General features: G+C 31.9%; 1 protein-coding gene across 2 annotated transcripts; it reads right to left on the minus strand.

Annotated features, from left to right (window-relative positions):
- Window positions 1-2,098: 2,098 nt before the first annotated feature.
- Window positions 2,099-6,956, minus strand: LOC111704244 (glycine-rich cell wall structural protein). Of its 2 annotated transcripts, XM_023476429.1 has the most exons (4): window positions 5,443-5,510; window positions 3,693-3,795; window positions 2,897-2,980; window positions 2,139-2,481 (listed from the first exon to the last, which is right to left on the minus strand). In XM_023476429.1, the coding sequence occupies exons 1-4, from the start codon at window positions 5,443-5,445 to the stop codon at window positions 2,249-2,251; spliced, it is 423 nt and encodes a 140-aa protein (XP_023332197.1). In that variant the 5' UTR covers window positions 5,446-5,510; the 3' UTR covers window positions 2,139-2,248. The 2 variants fall into 2 exon arrangements, with proteins under 2 accessions (XP_023332198.1, XP_023332197.1); XM_023476430.1 differs by lacking the exon at window positions 2,897-2,980 and having other exon boundaries at window positions 2,099-2,481; window positions 5,443-6,956.
- Window positions 6,957-18,116: the final 11,160 nt, after the last annotated feature.

Below are 18,116 nucleotides of genomic sequence, written 5' to 3' on the forward strand. Positions count from 1 at the left end.
GAAATGTTATTAAACAGAATATGACAAGGGAAATGTTACTAAACAGAATATGACAAGGGAAATGTTATTAAACAGAATATGACAAGGGAAATGTCACTATAAACAGAATATGACAAGGGAAATGTTACTAAACAGAACATGACAAGGGAAATGTTACTAAACAGAATATGACAAGGAAAATGTTACTAAACAGAATATGACAAAAGAAATGTTACTTAACAGAAGATTACGAGGGAAATGTTACTATAAACAGAATATGACAAGGGAAATGTTACTAAACAGAATATGACAAGGAAAATGATACTAAACAGAATATGACAAGAGAAATATTGCTAAACAGAATATGACAAGGGATATGCCATTAAACAGAATATGACGAGGGAAATGTCACTAGAAACAGAACATGACAAGGGAAATGTTATTTAACAGAATATGACAAGGGAAATGTTACTTAACAGAATATGACAAGAGAAATGTTACTAAACAGAATATGACAAAAGAAATGTTACTTAACAGAATATGACGAGGGAAATGTTACTATAAACAGAACATGACAAGGGAAATGTTACTTAACAGAATATGACAAGAGAAATGTTACTTAACAGAATATGACAAGGGAAATATTGCTAAATATGTCAAGAGAAATATTGCTAAACAGAATATGACAAGGGAAATAATACTAAACAGAATATGACAAGGGATATGTCATTGAACAGAACATGACAATGGAAATGTTACTAAACATAATATGACAAGGAAAATGTTAAAAAATAGAATATGGCAAGAGAAATGTTATTTAACAGAATATGACAAGAGAAATATAAGATAAGATAAGATAAGATAAAGTTTATTGCTAAAATACATGTATTTGTGTACTGATAGAGTTTACAATTACAAATTGATGATTATATTAACAGTACAAGTATAAAGCAATTAGGTGGAAAATAGCTCTTGGCTGTTTTGATTATTTTTCCACCTAATTTTAGTAATAATAACAAAACATTTCAATTAAATAGATTTAAGGAGAACGATTAGAGATCAGGGTGCGAATTTATCTTATGCAAAATAGCTTATACATTAATTCGAATAACTAGAGTTCAAAGCAATTGTCTGACATGTACACAACAAATATCAAAGCATATTAAAACATATCTAATTAGTTTTACATAAATAGCAATTCGGTATATAACACATTGTCCTATAATTTTCAAAAAGAGAATTTATTAGTATACTTAGAGAGTTGCTTCTTTTTAAGTCAAGAGGCAGGTTATTCCACATCTTAAGAGGAGAGCTTGAACTAAACAGAATATGACAAGGGATATGTCATTGAACAGAATATGACAAGGAAAATGTTACTAAACATAATATGACAAGGAAAATGTTAATAAACAGAATATGACAAGGAATATGTCATTAAACAGAATATGACAAGGGAAATGTTACTAAACAGAATATAACAGGGGAAATGTTAATAAACAGAATATGACAAGGGAAATGTCACTATAAACAGAATATGACAAGGGAAATGTCACTAAACAGAATATGACAAGGGAAATGTTACTAAACAGAATATGACATGGGATATGTCATTGAACAGAACATGACAATGGAAATGTTACTAAACATAATATGACAAGGAAAACGTTACTAAACAGAATATGACAAGGGAAATGTTACTAAACATAATATGACAAGGAAAATGTTACTAAAAAGAATATGACAAGGGAAATGTTACTAAACATAATATGACAAGAGAAATGTTACTAAACAGAATATGACAAGGGAAATGTTACTAAACAGAACATGAAAAAGGAAATGTTACTAAACAGAAAATGAAAAGAGAAAAGTTACCATACAGAATATGACAAGGGAAATATGTTACTGAACAGAATATGGCAAGGGAAATGTCACTAAACAGAATATGACAAGAGAAATGTCACTTAACAGAATATGACAAGGGATATGTCACTATAAACAGAATATGACAAGGGAAATGTCGCTAAACAGAATATGACAAGGGAAATGTTACAAAACAGAATATGACCAGGGTTATTATACTATCAATAGAATATTACAAGGGAAATGTCACTAAACAGAATATGACAAGGGAATATATGACTCATACACACAACTATTTAAGCAACATCATGTAATAGAAAACACTTTATTGATTTTTATTAACACTGATAATACAATTTTACAGATGATAAATAAATAAAAATAATCCTTTCTCTCCGATATTAAGTTATCAGTAATCATATTCATCATATTGCACCTGTCCTCCATGTCCCCCATAACCCCCATGTACTCCATGTTGCCCATACCCCCCATGTCCTCCATGTTGCCTATATCCCCCGTATCCCCCATGTTGTCCGTATCCCCCATATCCTCCATGATGCCCATATCCCTCCTCATCATAATTGTCATATTCTGGGTCCTCTTCATCTCCCCCAGGTCCCAACAAACCACCCAGCAGACTTCCTAAATATTAACAAAATCTTTTTTTTATGAAAGGGATTAGAGCTAGGGGCGTACACAGGAAATTTTCCAGGGGGGACTTCCAGTTTTTCCTTTCCAAACACCAGTGAAACCTAAGATTTTACTGATCCAGGGGGGGGGGGCTGAGCTCCTGTAGCCTACCCCCATCCCCGTGTACGCCTTTGTGTAGTGTACAGTGTACAGTGTTCGTTAATTATTGCTAAGAAAGAGCGCAAAACCGATCTTTAAAATCCTCCTGGCGCTCGCCCCCAGGAAGGTTGGGGCGTATCACGCCTGCGGCAAGTGTCTGGATGATTTTAAAGATCGAAGTGCTCATAATTAATTTATAAGAACAAAGGGAGCCTTTATGTTTGAAAATAGGGAAGGATTAGGAAGTGTTCATAATGTTGAAACTGACCTAATAAAGATCCTTTTCCTGCACCCAATGCAGCGCCTTTAAACGCGTTCAGATTGTCAATTATATGGGTTAGTGTAGCTATAACTAAAAACAAAACACCTTGGAATGTACAGTTGTCGTCGAATTACAGGGTGTCCCAAAAAACATGGGAATTACTTTTTCTTCTAGAGTTTATTTTGTCTGCTAGAGTTTATTTTATGAAAACGGTAAATGGCTGTAAAGATGTGTCTATAATGTCTCCGCAAGATGAACAGTGAAGTCTGACAAGTTTACTCTGTATGTAAACTGTCATAATTCTTTGTTTTACAAAGTACAACCGTATGCAATGAAAACTTAAACAAACAAATTGTAAACATAGCAGACGAAACTCTTACAGATTACAGCTTTCTCAGTAGGTATCACTATACTAAATCAAAGAATTATTTAAAAAGACGATATCGAATTCGTCACTGAATTCCCATGTTTATTGGGACACCCTGTATATCAATACAATGAAGGTAAATTTTTAATTTCTACCAAGGTTGGATTCACATAAACATGTAAACCAAGAGAATGTGTTAATTATTTTTTATCTTCGTTTATTTGTAATCTTGAATTGAAATTGAAAAAGGTTGTTAGAAATCAAAACTTAAAGGGAAAAGTCGTCTTCATTGTATTGATTTAAATGTTCTTGTATATATGTTAATTGTAAATAGAAAAAGAAATTATAAATTATATTTTTATATTTTTGTTTGCTAGATATTTTCTAATGAAAATGACTTTACAGATTCTTTATGATTCTAAAAATAATATTTACTAAATAAGGGAGCTGGAGCTGGAGCCGGAACTGGAGCCGGAGCTGGAGCAGCATTCATCTGGCTGGTTAGAAGACAGAAAGAAATGGAAACAACAAGATAACCCTGAATAAAAAATATGATTTATATTGATGTGGTGTTATACAAATATTATGCAAATAGTCCAATAAGTATTTTAAGCTTTTGAATTTTTAAAAGTGCAGTAAATGCTTGATATTACAATTAAAACGTATTCCTTTTATTCATTTAAAGGGAGTGTCTAGCTAAACATGGAAGTTGAGCTGAGAATGCAGTTTTATAAAGAATTTTTTAGGATTTATTTGTGACCTCTGCATATTTGTTCAACAAGAGTGCAAATTTAATCTTTAAAATCCTCATAGATTGTTGATTTTGGAGGAATGATTTCGAGAATTGGGTTTAAAAATTATGCTATGACGAGTCACGAAAAATGTAACAAAAATTGTACAATAAAATAATTATTTGTATAGGAACAGGGTGAGCAAATAAAACATTTGCTTTTATCATCGAAAATAAGTAAACTTATTCAGTTATTGGTTTCTGTAATGTCTTATTCTTCAACAAATTTTCTGTAGATTTCCTGGCATTTTTATTGAAAAGACGACATTTGAAGAATTCTGCGAACAAATTCATAAAGAATATGAAATTCAGTATAATGATAAAAAAGAAATAGTTTATTAAAGCATTGATTTATTGACAAATTTAAATTGAGAAATATGTTCCTAAACATCTATTTACTTTACTTTGGAATTTTTGTTACATTTTTCAACGTCGATTCTTAAATACATCACTCCTAAATGAACAATCATATTTCATAGACTTTTGATTTTAAGGTTTTATCAAAGACAAGTTTAAATATAAATTATGAAAATAGCGGGGCATTGGTCAAATATTTGTGCACCGATTGTAAACCTCGACCTATGTTGTAATAAGGAAATTTTAAATTTAAATGTATATAAGGCCAAGCGGAAATTCTTTAACAATTGTAATGAATTTTCTTTAATGTTTGTCGACTTTTACACCCATTTTTAATATAAAAATATTTTTTTCAATAAAAGTGTGTCAATTTGAAATACAGGGTTACCCACAAAGGATGAGACTGTAAAGAGTAAAGACAACTTAAAACTTTAAATATATGTCGATCCCAAGGTCAAGTTAAGTCTCCTGGATCCCAAGGTCAAGTTAAGTCTCCTGGATCCCAAGGTCAAGTTAAGTCTCCTGGATCGGTTCAAGTCTTGAAATGTCTGATTTAATCATTCAAGGCAAAGAAAGACACATTTTACAGTTACGGGCAGTATCATAAAAATGGGGAGACAGACTGCGGCTAGGACAGGCTAGGGGGCCGAGCGCTGTGGCTAGGGGGCCGAGCGCCGCGGCTAGAACTGGCTCTCTCTCTGTCTAATAATTCATTGCGGCATTCGTAAGTAACGGAGTTTGACCGCTGCCTGATTTCAAGTTGCCAGTTACCTATTATGCTTTGTATTAACATCAAATTAGCACAAGTTTAATTTCAAGTAAACCTCCATTCAAATATTGCAATGCCCGATTCACAACGGTACCCTTACAATATCGTCCACATTATTGATCAGATAATGGTTTCATGGGTACCGTTGTGGATCCGGTATTGTTATCTTTGTATAAAGGGTCATATAAAATTACGCTTACAATCCCTTTAAAAGTCGTCTTTCTCTTTCACAGTTTTATGAAAGTCTATGAATATTGATTAGAACTAACCATATCTACTTTGTATCTCTGAGAACTAAGAACTACATTTGGTTTAAGCTGTTTAAATACTAATTATATTCAGATATAACCCCAAGTTAATATATTCAAGTAAATGTAATCAAAAAACTTTTTATCCTAAATTCTGAAGAATTGTGACCTTCCATTTGCTATTATTCAGCGCTTTCATTTACAACAAATGTTCTATCTAAATAAAGCTTTACTTTAGAGGCATTTAAACTCATTTATACAATTCACTCTACGCTTCACGGTGAACTAGAGGTCTTCAGTCGTTGTTGTATGTATCAATACAATGAGGACGACTTTAGATTTAAGACAGCATGGATACACATGAACTTGAAAAGCATGAGAAGCTCAAATAGAAAAGTCGTCTTCATTACATTGAAGTACGTGTCTTAACTGTAGAACCAATTTTCACCCCTTTTATGTTGATTTTTTTAAAAGTGAATTATATAAGGTCTATTACGTCATATGTATTTTAAATGAGAGATTAAAATATGACTGAAATATTCCGACACACAGGATTACCCACAAAAGATGAGACTTCAGAGACGATTGTCCATTTTTTGGTGCATTCAGGATTCCTTGTTGGCCAAACCTGTACTTAATCATAACATTGTTAACCATTAACTTTAAGACCTCTGGATAATGTCGTCTTCAACGTAAAATTTCCTCTCGGAGACAGGCCAAACCAAATTATTTCAGCCCGCATACTCTTTGTTCTTTGTCCCACGGAACTTCAACCATTTTTGTTATTGTGAAATCATTAAAGTTAAACAAAATATTTTCATATGAAGCATTAGTGAATTTCGTAAAATATTCAGCTGTAATTTTTTCAGAAGTTTAAAAATAGAATTTCAATACTGACCAACAATAAGTTTCCCCGAACCATGGAAAAATAAATCGTAAGATTTTTTCTATTATTAACATTTATTATAACATTGTACAAGTAACCATGACCTATAATTTATGTTATTTTTTTGGGAATTCAGGTTTTTGTTATCGATTTCTTGTGACGGGGTTACTCTGTGGTGTGTGTTTGTGGCCGATCGACCAAGGAATTATCCGGACTGTATTTAGTTACCTACCCGGAGTTCAGACGGGCCTTAAATAAACCAGTTCATCTGTCGTGTCGCTGTTATCTGTCAACAAACATACACCATCAAAATACAAAATTGAATGCAGAAACCAAAAATCAAGCTTTAAATCGTCATTTGTTTAGAGTTTTGGGTCGTCTTTACAGTCTCATCCTTTGTGGATAACCCTGTAGTATCTTGTAGGTAGTTTTACGTTACTTGCAGCAAGTTTACAACTATGAACTATACAAACTTTATATTTCAGAGGCTCTTATTTTTAATTTATCAGATTTATACAAGATTATTTTCATGAATTTGTGCAATGTAACATGCTTACAAAGTTAATGCACGAACTTCCTTATTGTGTCACTTCAAAATATTTATCATGCAGCGTTTATATCAATGAAGACAACTTTTATATTTAAGTTTTGATTTTTAACAGGCTTTTTTTCAAATTATAAGTTTACAAGTAATCAAAGAGAAGCTGTTAATTTACAGCTTTCTTTGTTGCCATGTTTATGTGTATCCATGCTGTTTAAAAGCTTGGTAGAAATAGAAAATTGAAATCGACAGTCGTCTTCATTGTATTGATAAATACGACGATTACTGTTGTACTGTACTTTTCTTTGCGTTGTACTGTACTGTTCTTTGCCTTGTACTTTGTACTGTACTGTACTTTGCCTTGTACTTTGTACTGTACTGTACTTTGCTACTTATTGTAGAACTTTTAATTTTGCTTCTCGCTAAACCAGGAAGGACAATACCTATCTTAAACTTAAAGATAATTGTTTTTTTTTTCAGATTTATAAATAATGATTTACTTTCTTTCTTTATACAAGGAACTGTATTTACTGTTTTGATTACAGAACAATTAGCTTTGAATTGAGAAAAGCTAAATTTATTATTAAAAAACATAAAAACAGGAAAAGAATCAAAAAATCACATTTTTAGACAACACATTAAGGTTTTAACAGTATATTATTATGCAGGATGATAATCTAATTTGTGAAAAGTTCACATAGAAATCTTCGTATGAAGTGGGACAGACTGGAATTTTATGCACTTAAACACTAATATTTTATAATTTTCGTTTTATTTTTTAAATACACTTTTCATGATCGCACTTTTTTTTACTGAACAACGGAATTTTAATCTTTAAATTATGAATAAAGATCTTTATCCTAAAAATCCTCTTCTCCCTGAACCTCGGAAACCTCTACGCAGTCCTTGTCCTCGTCCACGTCCTCGACCACCTCCTCTACCATTGAGCAGGCGTCCTGAATATTTGATAACTTTCATCATTCAAAATTATGAAATGTGCAATTCATGATGCATATGTGTAGACTGTAGACCAAAGAGTATGGAATAGAAGGTAGACCACTGACGCAGCCCGCCCTACCATATGATTATGAATGCTTTGCAGACGGGTACTCCATTTGTATAAGAAATATTCAGAATAGGTTATTGTAAACGTGGTAATTGTACAGACAAATATTTCTAATTCAAAAGAAGTACGGTCTGCAAATCATGTACAATCATATGGTATGGGCGGGCCGCGTCAGTGGTATCTCCCTTCTATGCCATACTCCCTGGTGTAGACCATAAATCATTTTTGAAACCTTTCTCCAGTAGATGTCGTCTTTTAAAAAGAACCACCCCTCCTCTTATCCCGGAGCAACTTCCAAACCAAACCTACCTTCGACAACGACACAAGAATAATTGAAAAGTAAACACGTTTAAATATAGTTAATGCTTAAAATCCATGATGAACTCTACAATTAATCAACAGGGTATTTATTTTTCAGAAGTCATAAAACATTTTAAAATTTAAACCAGATCCCATCGCTCTTCATTTTACCCCACATATACCCCTATAGTAAGTTATGTCATCAAATATTAAAAACGATTTATACCAATATTTTATTTAAAACAGTATTTTTGTTTGTAGCTTTGAAATATAAAGTTATTTTGTGGAGATGAGTAGATATCAACCAGATCAACTTTAGCCTTTTCTTTTCTACAATATGGTGTTCCCATCAAACTTGACAGTTAAGATAAAATTTAAGGATCGTCCATGATCCGTGAAATTGTTTGCGGCATTCATTTTTCAACTTTGTTTTAGAAGTAAAGTATACACTGACCTACAAGAGCTCTGCCCCCAAGCGCGAGGGTATGTGCCCCCAGAGCCAGGCCGGCTCCACCCAATGCCAAGGATAGGGCAGGGTTTCCTGCACAAATATAATAAAACATTTGTCATGGTGTTTCCTTCCCTCGTTCTAGGACAAGATTAATCTTTTCATAATTAATGCATTTTATTCCTACATTTAAAAACAAGCAACTATTTTTAACATACTTTCAAGATTTATTCAAGAATTTTTTTAAAATAACTTTTTTGATTCTGTATGTTTAAAGTTTATGTAAGATTTAAATTTCTCTGTTAAATAAGCAAACAGTCCCTTAGGTAGTTTTCTTCCATCTTTCCAAAAAAAATAGAAGATAAAATATTTAAATTAAAAAATTACGAAATATTGGTGCTGGAGCCGCATTTATCTGACTGGTGAGGAGAGACAAGCAAATCAAAACTACAAGGTGAACCTAAACAAAAAATGTCTTTATTTACTATTATTATTATAAAAGTATGAAACATTTGCCAATATCTTTATACAGAGCAAGCGTCCCATATCATATTAGATTATCTCAAAGCTTTAACGCCAAAATACGCACATAATACTCGAAAAAACCGAGGGTATTTTCTTCAAGATAATTAATTTTATTAAAATTTTCTTATTGGCCCTTTAAATATCCCTTTACATCTCCCTTTAGATCTCCCTATAATATCCCTTTAAATATCTTTTTAAATATCCCTTTAAATCTCCCATTAAATCTCAAGAACACGGACCGAGTTCAATGAATTAAAGAGAGCGCTGAACTACTTACTGCCAATTCAAATCCTGAATTACCGATTCAAATCCTTGTGAATCTTTAACTTAGAATCGGTAAGTTAAAAGAGTTGAGCCGATGGTAGCCTACAGCAGGCAGTTCAGTTAGGTTGCTCAAATCCCATAATAATCCCCCTGCCCACCCACCCCCTCCATTTTCATAATTTCATATGAACATGATTAAATTTATATTTGTTTAAATGCTCTAAAAGCCGGCTTGTAAATAGCTGACTTTAATTCAATCGGATATTAGTCCAATCGATATAGCATTGTATCTTTAATTGTTATCAAACGTAACTTTTACAGTAATATACAGTAATCCAAAAAGAGGATTATAAGAAGAAAATCAAAAGTGTGTACATTCAGATTAAGCGATCAGGATTAAGGATATCTCATTCTAAAGTTAAGGTAGGATAAAGTGTATACTCACCATGTTATTATTTACTTCGAAACAAAAAATTTGATTAAAGTTATTTTAAAACTAACAAAATTTTAGAAATTCGTAAGCTTTTATATCCTAGAAAAAATACTATTTTTTGCTGTAAAACAATGATTTTCATTACGTTTCTAAATGACTTTAAGTTTTAGAATTTATTAACCAATACAATATCTAATAATGACAAATATAATATAAACACAATATTAAATGTATGCCACTATTTTTTTATGTAACTTTTGAAAAACCTTAGCTTGGAACTTTTGAATTTAGGCTTTTAATAGTTTTATCTCATCAGATTCGCGAACCAGCTCTCTCCTGCTGCAGTTTTTAATTGCACCTATAATTACATATAGTCGTCGTCGTATATATCTAGAATGAAGACGACTTTCGCTTTCAATTTTTAATTTCTACCAAGCTTTTAATTGCAGCATATGGATACAAATAATCACGTAAACAAAGAGAAGCTGTCAATTAAAAGCTTCTCTTTGTATACTAGTAGCTTTGTAAGATATCAAAACTTAAATGGAAAAGTCGTCTTCATTGCGTTAGTATAAACTCCGACAACTGTATCAGTCTATATTACTGTGTTAAGTAATGTTATTTATAAATTTAAGTCATGATATCCACACTGCTATGAAAAAATGGCCCAATTTTCAAGACCTGATCCAGACTTTGAACTGTTGCAATGCCTTTGCTTTTTATTTCACCTCGCTAACACCAATTAAATTAAATTAATTACTAAATTTTTAAATTTATTTTTAAAAAGTAATTTGCAAAACTCTCATAGTTTTTAGCGCGAGAGTTAAAAAAAACTATTGTATCACTTTGGATCTTTCAACTCTTGTAAGTGGTTGAGACAACTCTCGAGTTCTGAGGTTTAGTCAAAAAGAGTTTTTAATGAGGAATGATTTTAGTTCTTTCTAATGTTTTTGACCAATGAAAGAAAATGTCTTATTTAACATTGAAAGAACAACTTTTATATATAGTTGCCATTTACCTGGAATTGTCCTAGACAACTCTAAAACGAAATACTGCTTTTGGTTTCAATTATAATCTTAAGAAAGTATACAGTGAGAAACAGAACATTCTGGAATAGGAAGTCGACTTTTAGACTCAAGTTATGACTTAGATAGTTCTATAAACATGAGGCACATTAATCGTGCAGTGTGAACAGACCGATTTCACTTAATACGTGATATAATAACTTACTAGTAAAGCTATTTGCTTTAATAAACACAAAGTATATTGCTTTCATGTCGTCTTCCTATTCTACAATTTTCTGGTTATCACTGTATTAGAATAGTAAAGATTAATTCATAAATATTTTTATTGTTCTTTATTTACAAAATCATAAATGTTTATTTAAATCCTCTCTCCATCTGCTTCTAGATCTTGTTCATCTTCTTCTAACTGCTCTACGCCCCCTGGCCCGCCCTCGTCGACGGGATCTTCTATCCGCAATTAAACTTCCTTAACAGAAAACATAAAAAAAATTAGATGAAAAATTTCGAGTTACGAAAAAAATTGAATCTCGAAAAAAAAATTAATTTTGAAAAAAAATCGAATTTCGAAGAAAAAGAAATTTGAATTTTGAAGAAAAAAAACTAAGCTAAAACATTTCCGTGGGTCTTCCGAGTTTCCCAATCAAAATTTGAGGCAAATCGGTCCGGGGATTCCTGAGTTATCGGAAAAACAAACAGACAAACAGAGATTACAACTTTAAAAATAAAGATATGTATATATTTATATATTTTTTCGTAATCCAAGGATTCATCACCTAGTACTGTTCCTCCCCCTATAACTAGAGCCTTGGTACCAAGCAGTAACCCTCCTCCTCCGAGAGCAAGAGCTATTCCAGCATTAGTTATCGTTAATCCACCAATAGTTAGAACAGCTGGAATATATATAATTATATAGTTATCATTATTCCTCCAATAGTCAGAACAGCTGGAATATATATAATTATATAGTTATCATTATTCCTCCAATAGTTAGAACAGCTGGAATATATACAATTATATAGTTATCATTACTCCTCTAACAGTTAGAACAGCTGGAATATATACAATTATATAGTTATCATTATTCCTCTAATAGTTATAACAACTAAAATATATACAATTATATAGTTATCATTAATCCTCCAATAGTTAGAAAAAAAGCCAAGGAAAAGATACAAATATCAAATTGTCATTTAACATTTTTTTAGGAATTTTCCTTATCCACCTACATGGTTTCCCATATAGGATACAACTTTAGTGATGACGAAACAGGGATTATTTATCTGTTTGTATTTTAATCTCTGCAACTGTAAACTAGTTTCTTTTTTTGCCAAATCATTAAGGGAACTGAGTTTTTGTCACAAACTCAAATTGTCTAATCCCTATATCTTTACAATCTGATGATGCAAACCTTTGATATTTCAAACTTAGATTATTTGGTCTAACAGAATTCATAGTTTAAAATATCAAAGGAAGCAAAGTAATAGACATTAGAAAAGTAGAGTTTGTGACAAAAACTCAATTCCCTAGCCATTAAAAGACTGAACTAAAAGCAGAAGATAGTACTAGTACTGAGATAGTACTATCTTTTATCTTTAGAGTCTCAACATTTATGGTTAACCCTGTATGTCCCATTAAATCGACAAATATCCTCTAAATTGTCTTTTCTATAAACTATTGCTATTTGATTGCTATTTGATTGTTATTGTTGCTATTTGATTGGTATTATTGCTATTTGATTGGTATTGTTGCTATTTGATTGGTATTGTTGCTATTTGATTGGTATTGTTGCTATTTGATTGGTATTGTTGCTATTTGATTGGTATTGTTGCTATTATTTCTAAGTAGTGCTCATACTTACGATCAGGAATTGTGGGAGCTGCCATACAATCATTTAAGAGAACCAGAGACAGCAATATAGCCAGATAAACCTGTAGAATACAAGAATATATCTAGATAAACCTGTAGAATACAAGAACATAGCCAGATAAACCTGTAGAATACAAGAATATATCCAGATAAACCTGTAGAATCATCATTTTATTAGACAATTTAATTAAACAGTGCCATAAATGATTACCAACAACGTCCGACCGTTAAACCTTTATCTGAGAGACTATGGAAGAGACAATTTACGTTTTTTTGTGCGTAGAATTCCAGAAATTGCTTTTGAAGAAATGCTGCTTTCATGAACTTAATTAGGGTAAACTTACATTCTAAAAAAGACTCTAATTTTGCACTGAGAAGCAGAAAACTTTGGAATGGTAAGACGACTTTTAGACTGAAATTATTAATTTAAATAATGCAATTAACATAATGGACACAGTAGTGGCGCGATGTTGACAGGCCCATTTCACAATTAATATGTGATTTATAGGAGTACCATTTGCGTTGTACTCCCTCAAATAAAATTAATTAATGCTTCAATGTCGTCTTCCTATTTCATATTTACTGGTTTTACTAGTTTTATTGTACAGATACATATAAGGTTTTGTTTTGTAATTTTAACACTAGGCGATCCATGGCACTTCGCGACCATCTTTGATTTTAACTTTTCACTGTTGCTTTTCAATCGATTTTTCTCGTTAGTTTTGAAAAATTTAATTTTTTAAAGGGACATTTTTTCAATTCTAACCATCTTAAACCTTTCATGGGAGATACCACAATAAATACGGACCCGATCGGTTCAGCCATTTTGACGTTTATCAGTTACAAACAAACAAACAGACAAATAAAGTATATATATATTGTTTAATCCTACCATATCTACTTCGTTCTTTGACTGTACTAAAGACGACTAGACGAGAACTTCCTTGAGAGAAGATAGAGCACTGCTGTCGTCTTCATGAGTTCCCAAGGTTTATATATGAATAAAAATCTGCAAGTTCACCGAGGCGAATTATTCCTAGGATAATAAAATTACGCAGTTTACGGTTTATGATGTCAAATATGAATGTTCATTCAATTCACAAGAAAATGTTTAGTTCCAAAAATAGCCTAACTTTATTTATTCTTTTTCAACGTGTACTATAAAAAAGGGACATTTTGTGCTGTTTTTGGACTCAACAACTATACTCGTTTCTTAATCTTAATCATCGTACGCAATTATTTTAAAGATGACGCATTTATGAGGAATGAGAACGTACGCTATAATAAGAGAAAACAAACAAGAAAGAGCGTACTGTGATTGACACACACGATTTTGGCATTTGTAGATAGATAGATAGTAGATGCCTCAACTTTGTGAGGATTATAGGGACCATGCAAACTTAATTTCAAGTGATTCTCTGTTGAAAGAGTAGCATGTCTGATTCACAACGGTACCTTTGAAAGCTGTGTCTGATATTTCAATTAGAATATCATTTTTTATGTTTTTAAAAACTAATTATTATCATTTGTGCTTTCTCTTCAAAGTAACTAGCGCATTTTCTTGCTTCAGACACGATTTTGAAATTAAACACTTTTCAAGCTAAAAAAACAATGTTATCTTCAACATTATTGATAATTTTAAGGTTTCAAGGGTACCGTTTGGAATCTAACATGCCCTTCTTTTTTTAATGAAGGGTTAGTTAAAATTACAAAGATAGTTTTCCTTAATACTCAAATATAATTATATCCGGGTTACCCGCAAAGGATGAGACTTCAGAGACGATTGTACGGAATTTATACTATCTTGTTTCTTCTTGTTTCTTATACAGGGTGTCCCAAAAAACATGGGAATTCAGCGACGAATTCGATATCGTCTTTTCAAATAATTCTTTGATTTAGTATAGTGATACCTACTGAGAAAGCTGTAATCTGTAAGAGTTTCGTCTGCTATGTTTACATTTTGTTTGTTTATGTTTTGACTGCAACCGGTTGTACTTAGTAAAACAAGAAAATTACAGAGTAAACTTGTCTGTCTTCACTGTTCATCTTGCGGAGACATTATACACACATTTTTGCAGTCTTTTACCCTTTTCATTAAATAAACTCTAGCAGACATAATAATATTATGGCTTTTGAAATTAGGTATTACAATGCTAATTCATAACAAAGACGATATCGAATTCGTCACTGAATTCCCATGTTTTTTGGGACACCCTGTATTTATGATCCCATGCAAATGTAAACTTATTTCTTTTCTTGCCAAATCATTAGATAAGCCATTAACAGGTAGAGGACTTAATTTAACCTTATTTCATGGACTTTGGGTCTTCTTTACAGTCTCATCCTTTGTGGGTATCCCTGCATATACAGGGTGTCTCAAATGAACGCTGTTTAAGGTACTGGAATGTTGCAGATATTTAGTTTTTTAATTAAATGGTTATATGGAGTTCTGTTCCCGCATATTCATGGCTATTTATTTATTTTTGCAAATACTGAGATTTACGTAAAATAGTATAACACCCATTGAAAAATTGTCAAGACGACATTTGATAAATTCTTTCGATGTATGGCTCATTTAGGGTTTAACTGTATGATTTTACACAGTGTAAAAATGTCCACCTCCCTTCTTGTTTTTTTACCAACGCTCAAACTAGAATTCTCATGATTTATGACTCTCATTGTTTGCAGTTTATGACTGAGTGTGCGTTGAATTATCTGTATAATATATATGATATATACAAATATATACTTTTTATTTGATATCCTGAATCCTAGTATTATCAGAATTATTAGAAACAAAATATCTGAAAATCATTGTTTTTGAAATGTTTCTATTAAATTGAGTTCCTTTAAGTTTTTTTTCTTCATATATAAGACAGGGGTGTGATTGCCTGGATTGCCAGGGGGGGGGGCGGTGGGCTAAAAGTTGTCCACCTTTACGTCATATCCCTATGCTACCCATCGCCGGGATCAATACAGGGTGTCCCACGAAACATGACAGTTGTTGAATAGTTTTGAATGTCTTCTTCCATATATTATATTGGATATCAACGACTTTTTGCGTGTCATTTCGTTAAAAACATCTTTTTTTCTCAAATAAATTTTACTTTGAAATCAATTTTACAATAATATAATTGGCAAACAATATACTTTATCATTCTTTTAATATCAAACAACTCAACTAATTATGAATCACGAAGTCATTTTAAACTATTTACCAACTGTCATGTTTCTGGGACACCCTGTATATAGTTATAAAGTGACATTTTTTCCATGTTCAGTTTTTTATGGTTTAGCGATAAATAGCATTAAGCTTTGGAGGTCAAAGACAGTTGAAACACCCATAATTAAAAAAAGGATCTCGGCCAAAACTGAATTCTGAACACTAAAAGAATCCTTGTTTTGATACCTTTAATGACGTCGGACACGCCTCAAAAAAAGACTAAATAGGAAACACCTCAACAAAATGAAGTTTTAAAAGTTTTTTTGAAAAATGGAAATAGTGAAAACGCGCCTTTAAAAAGAGGAAACACCTTAACTATAAGGAAACATCTCAAAAAATCTATAGTCTAAGATTTGCAAGATGAGGGCAGATGTTGTTAAATAATTGTTGAAAGAAGCACCCCCTTTAACCAGCCTGTGTATATATTAAACCTCTTTCTTTGCTTTAAATTTTGTTAAAAAGTGTCCTACAGCCTGTACTGTTCAGATCATCTATTTAATGGGACGTTATTTGGCATAATTTCAAGTGACCCTTTATGCAGCAGAGACAAGGAAAAATGCGGCTAGGATTAATTTTCTTTCTCATTCTCAATTCATCAAATTCTGAACATTGTCGTGCTATTTTCTATTTCCAATAAGGTAAGGGGGCGCCCCCACTGTAGGAAATTTTTGCAGTATTAGTATGAAAACTAGTAATTTTAGCTTGAATTTTATGTTATGTAGAATATTTTTTAATTTTCTACAACATAAGTAATGTTAGTTTGAACTTAATATATGTTAAAGTGAAAATTCGATTTCCCCTGAATTTGATGTTTTTTTATGTAAAGAGAACAGAATATATTAGAGGGGAATTTACTAGGAAAAAGTGTAAATCGGCCATTTTGTTGTACTGTTTCCATACTGCAGGTGTACTTCACATATTTATGCTATATAACCTTTTGGGCCCTGGAACATCATTTGCACCCCTCCCTGGATACGAGCCTGGGGAAGACTTATATTATAATATTGTTCCGATCTAACTTGCATGCACAGTGATGTTCCGGCCTTACTACTTAATTAAAATTGCAATATTGTTCCTAATTTACATGCATATAGTACTTGAACTTAATTTCTTTTTGGTCTTAACTTGCAATTTATGTTGACTATTGTTTTAAATTCATTTATAGTTCGAATGACGTTTATGCATAATGCGTATATGTATGTTTGCATTTTTTGTTCCTTACTTAATAAACCTGTAGGATGTTACCTTTATGTTTTTTTAGTGCATGAATAACAGTCCTTATTTTTTTTGCTTGTTCCTATAGCTGGCTCAAATGTCAATGTTCCTAATCTAGTTCTGTTTTCCTAATTAACTCGCCCAACATTTTTGTTATTGTATTGTTCCTTTTTTAACCTATAAAATGTTCAATTAGTTATTTTTTTGGTAACTGCTCCTAAAATCCTAAATTAGCTAGAACTAAATTATAAGCTGTTTTTGTTCCTAATTTAAGTATTTAAGTATCAATTCTTATCTATGATTTGATATACCAAGTTCTTTGTTTTTGTATTTAATTTATTTTTCCTGCAAATAACTTGAAAAATGGGTGGACAATGAACATACGATTAATTAAATCAAGAACATTATTTTATCGAAATTGGAAACATTTTTTGCCTCAAGATCTCAGGGGGGTGTTTGGGGCCCCCCTGAATCCGTCAGGGGGTGCGAAGGTACTCCCGTTCCCCCCCCCCCTGTGTCCGCCCTTTGGTCTTATATCTTATGGATAATGGAAAGTAAAATGGTTACGACTGTTCGTTTCGTTATCTGATAATCTCTTCGCGCCAGATAAATTCAAATAAAGTGAAAGCGGTTTTTTAAAAGCAAGCTTGTCATTGGTCAAATCGACTTATATACATTTCTCTAAGCCAATGAAATGCTAGTTGACAAAACCTTGATGTGGCGCTTTACTTTGCACACTGGTTAAAAAGTATCAAAAGTTCATAGAGAAATTATTGAAATTAAAACAATTATTTTTTATTTAAAACTTTATTTTCATCATATCTAAAAATTTTATTTTAAAGAAAAACTTTTCACCTAAGTTGGTTTTATTTAAACCGCTGTGGCAGGTTAAGCCGGCTTGAG

This window comes from Eurytemora carolleeae, unplaced genomic scaffold (genome assembly GCF_000591075.1).
Source record: "Eurytemora carolleeae unplaced genomic scaffold, Eaff_2.0 scaffold194, whole genome shotgun sequence".
Taxonomy (NCBI): Eukaryota; Metazoa; Arthropoda; class Copepoda; order Calanoida; family Temoridae; genus Eurytemora; species Eurytemora carolleeae.

What these genes read in the sequence shown, in the direction of transcription:
- LOC111704244 (XM_023476429.1), bottom strand. An exon ending in AGCTCCAGCTCCCTTATTTA is followed by an intron (nt 2,981 to 3,692) that starts GTAAATATTATT and finishes TTTTGTTTTTAG; the next exon opens with TTATAGCTACACTAACCCAT. An exon ending in AGGAAAAGGATCTTTATTAG is followed by an intron (nt 2,482 to 2,896) that starts GTCAGTTTCAAC and finishes GTTAATATTTAG; the next exon opens with GAAGTCTGCTGGGTGGTTTG.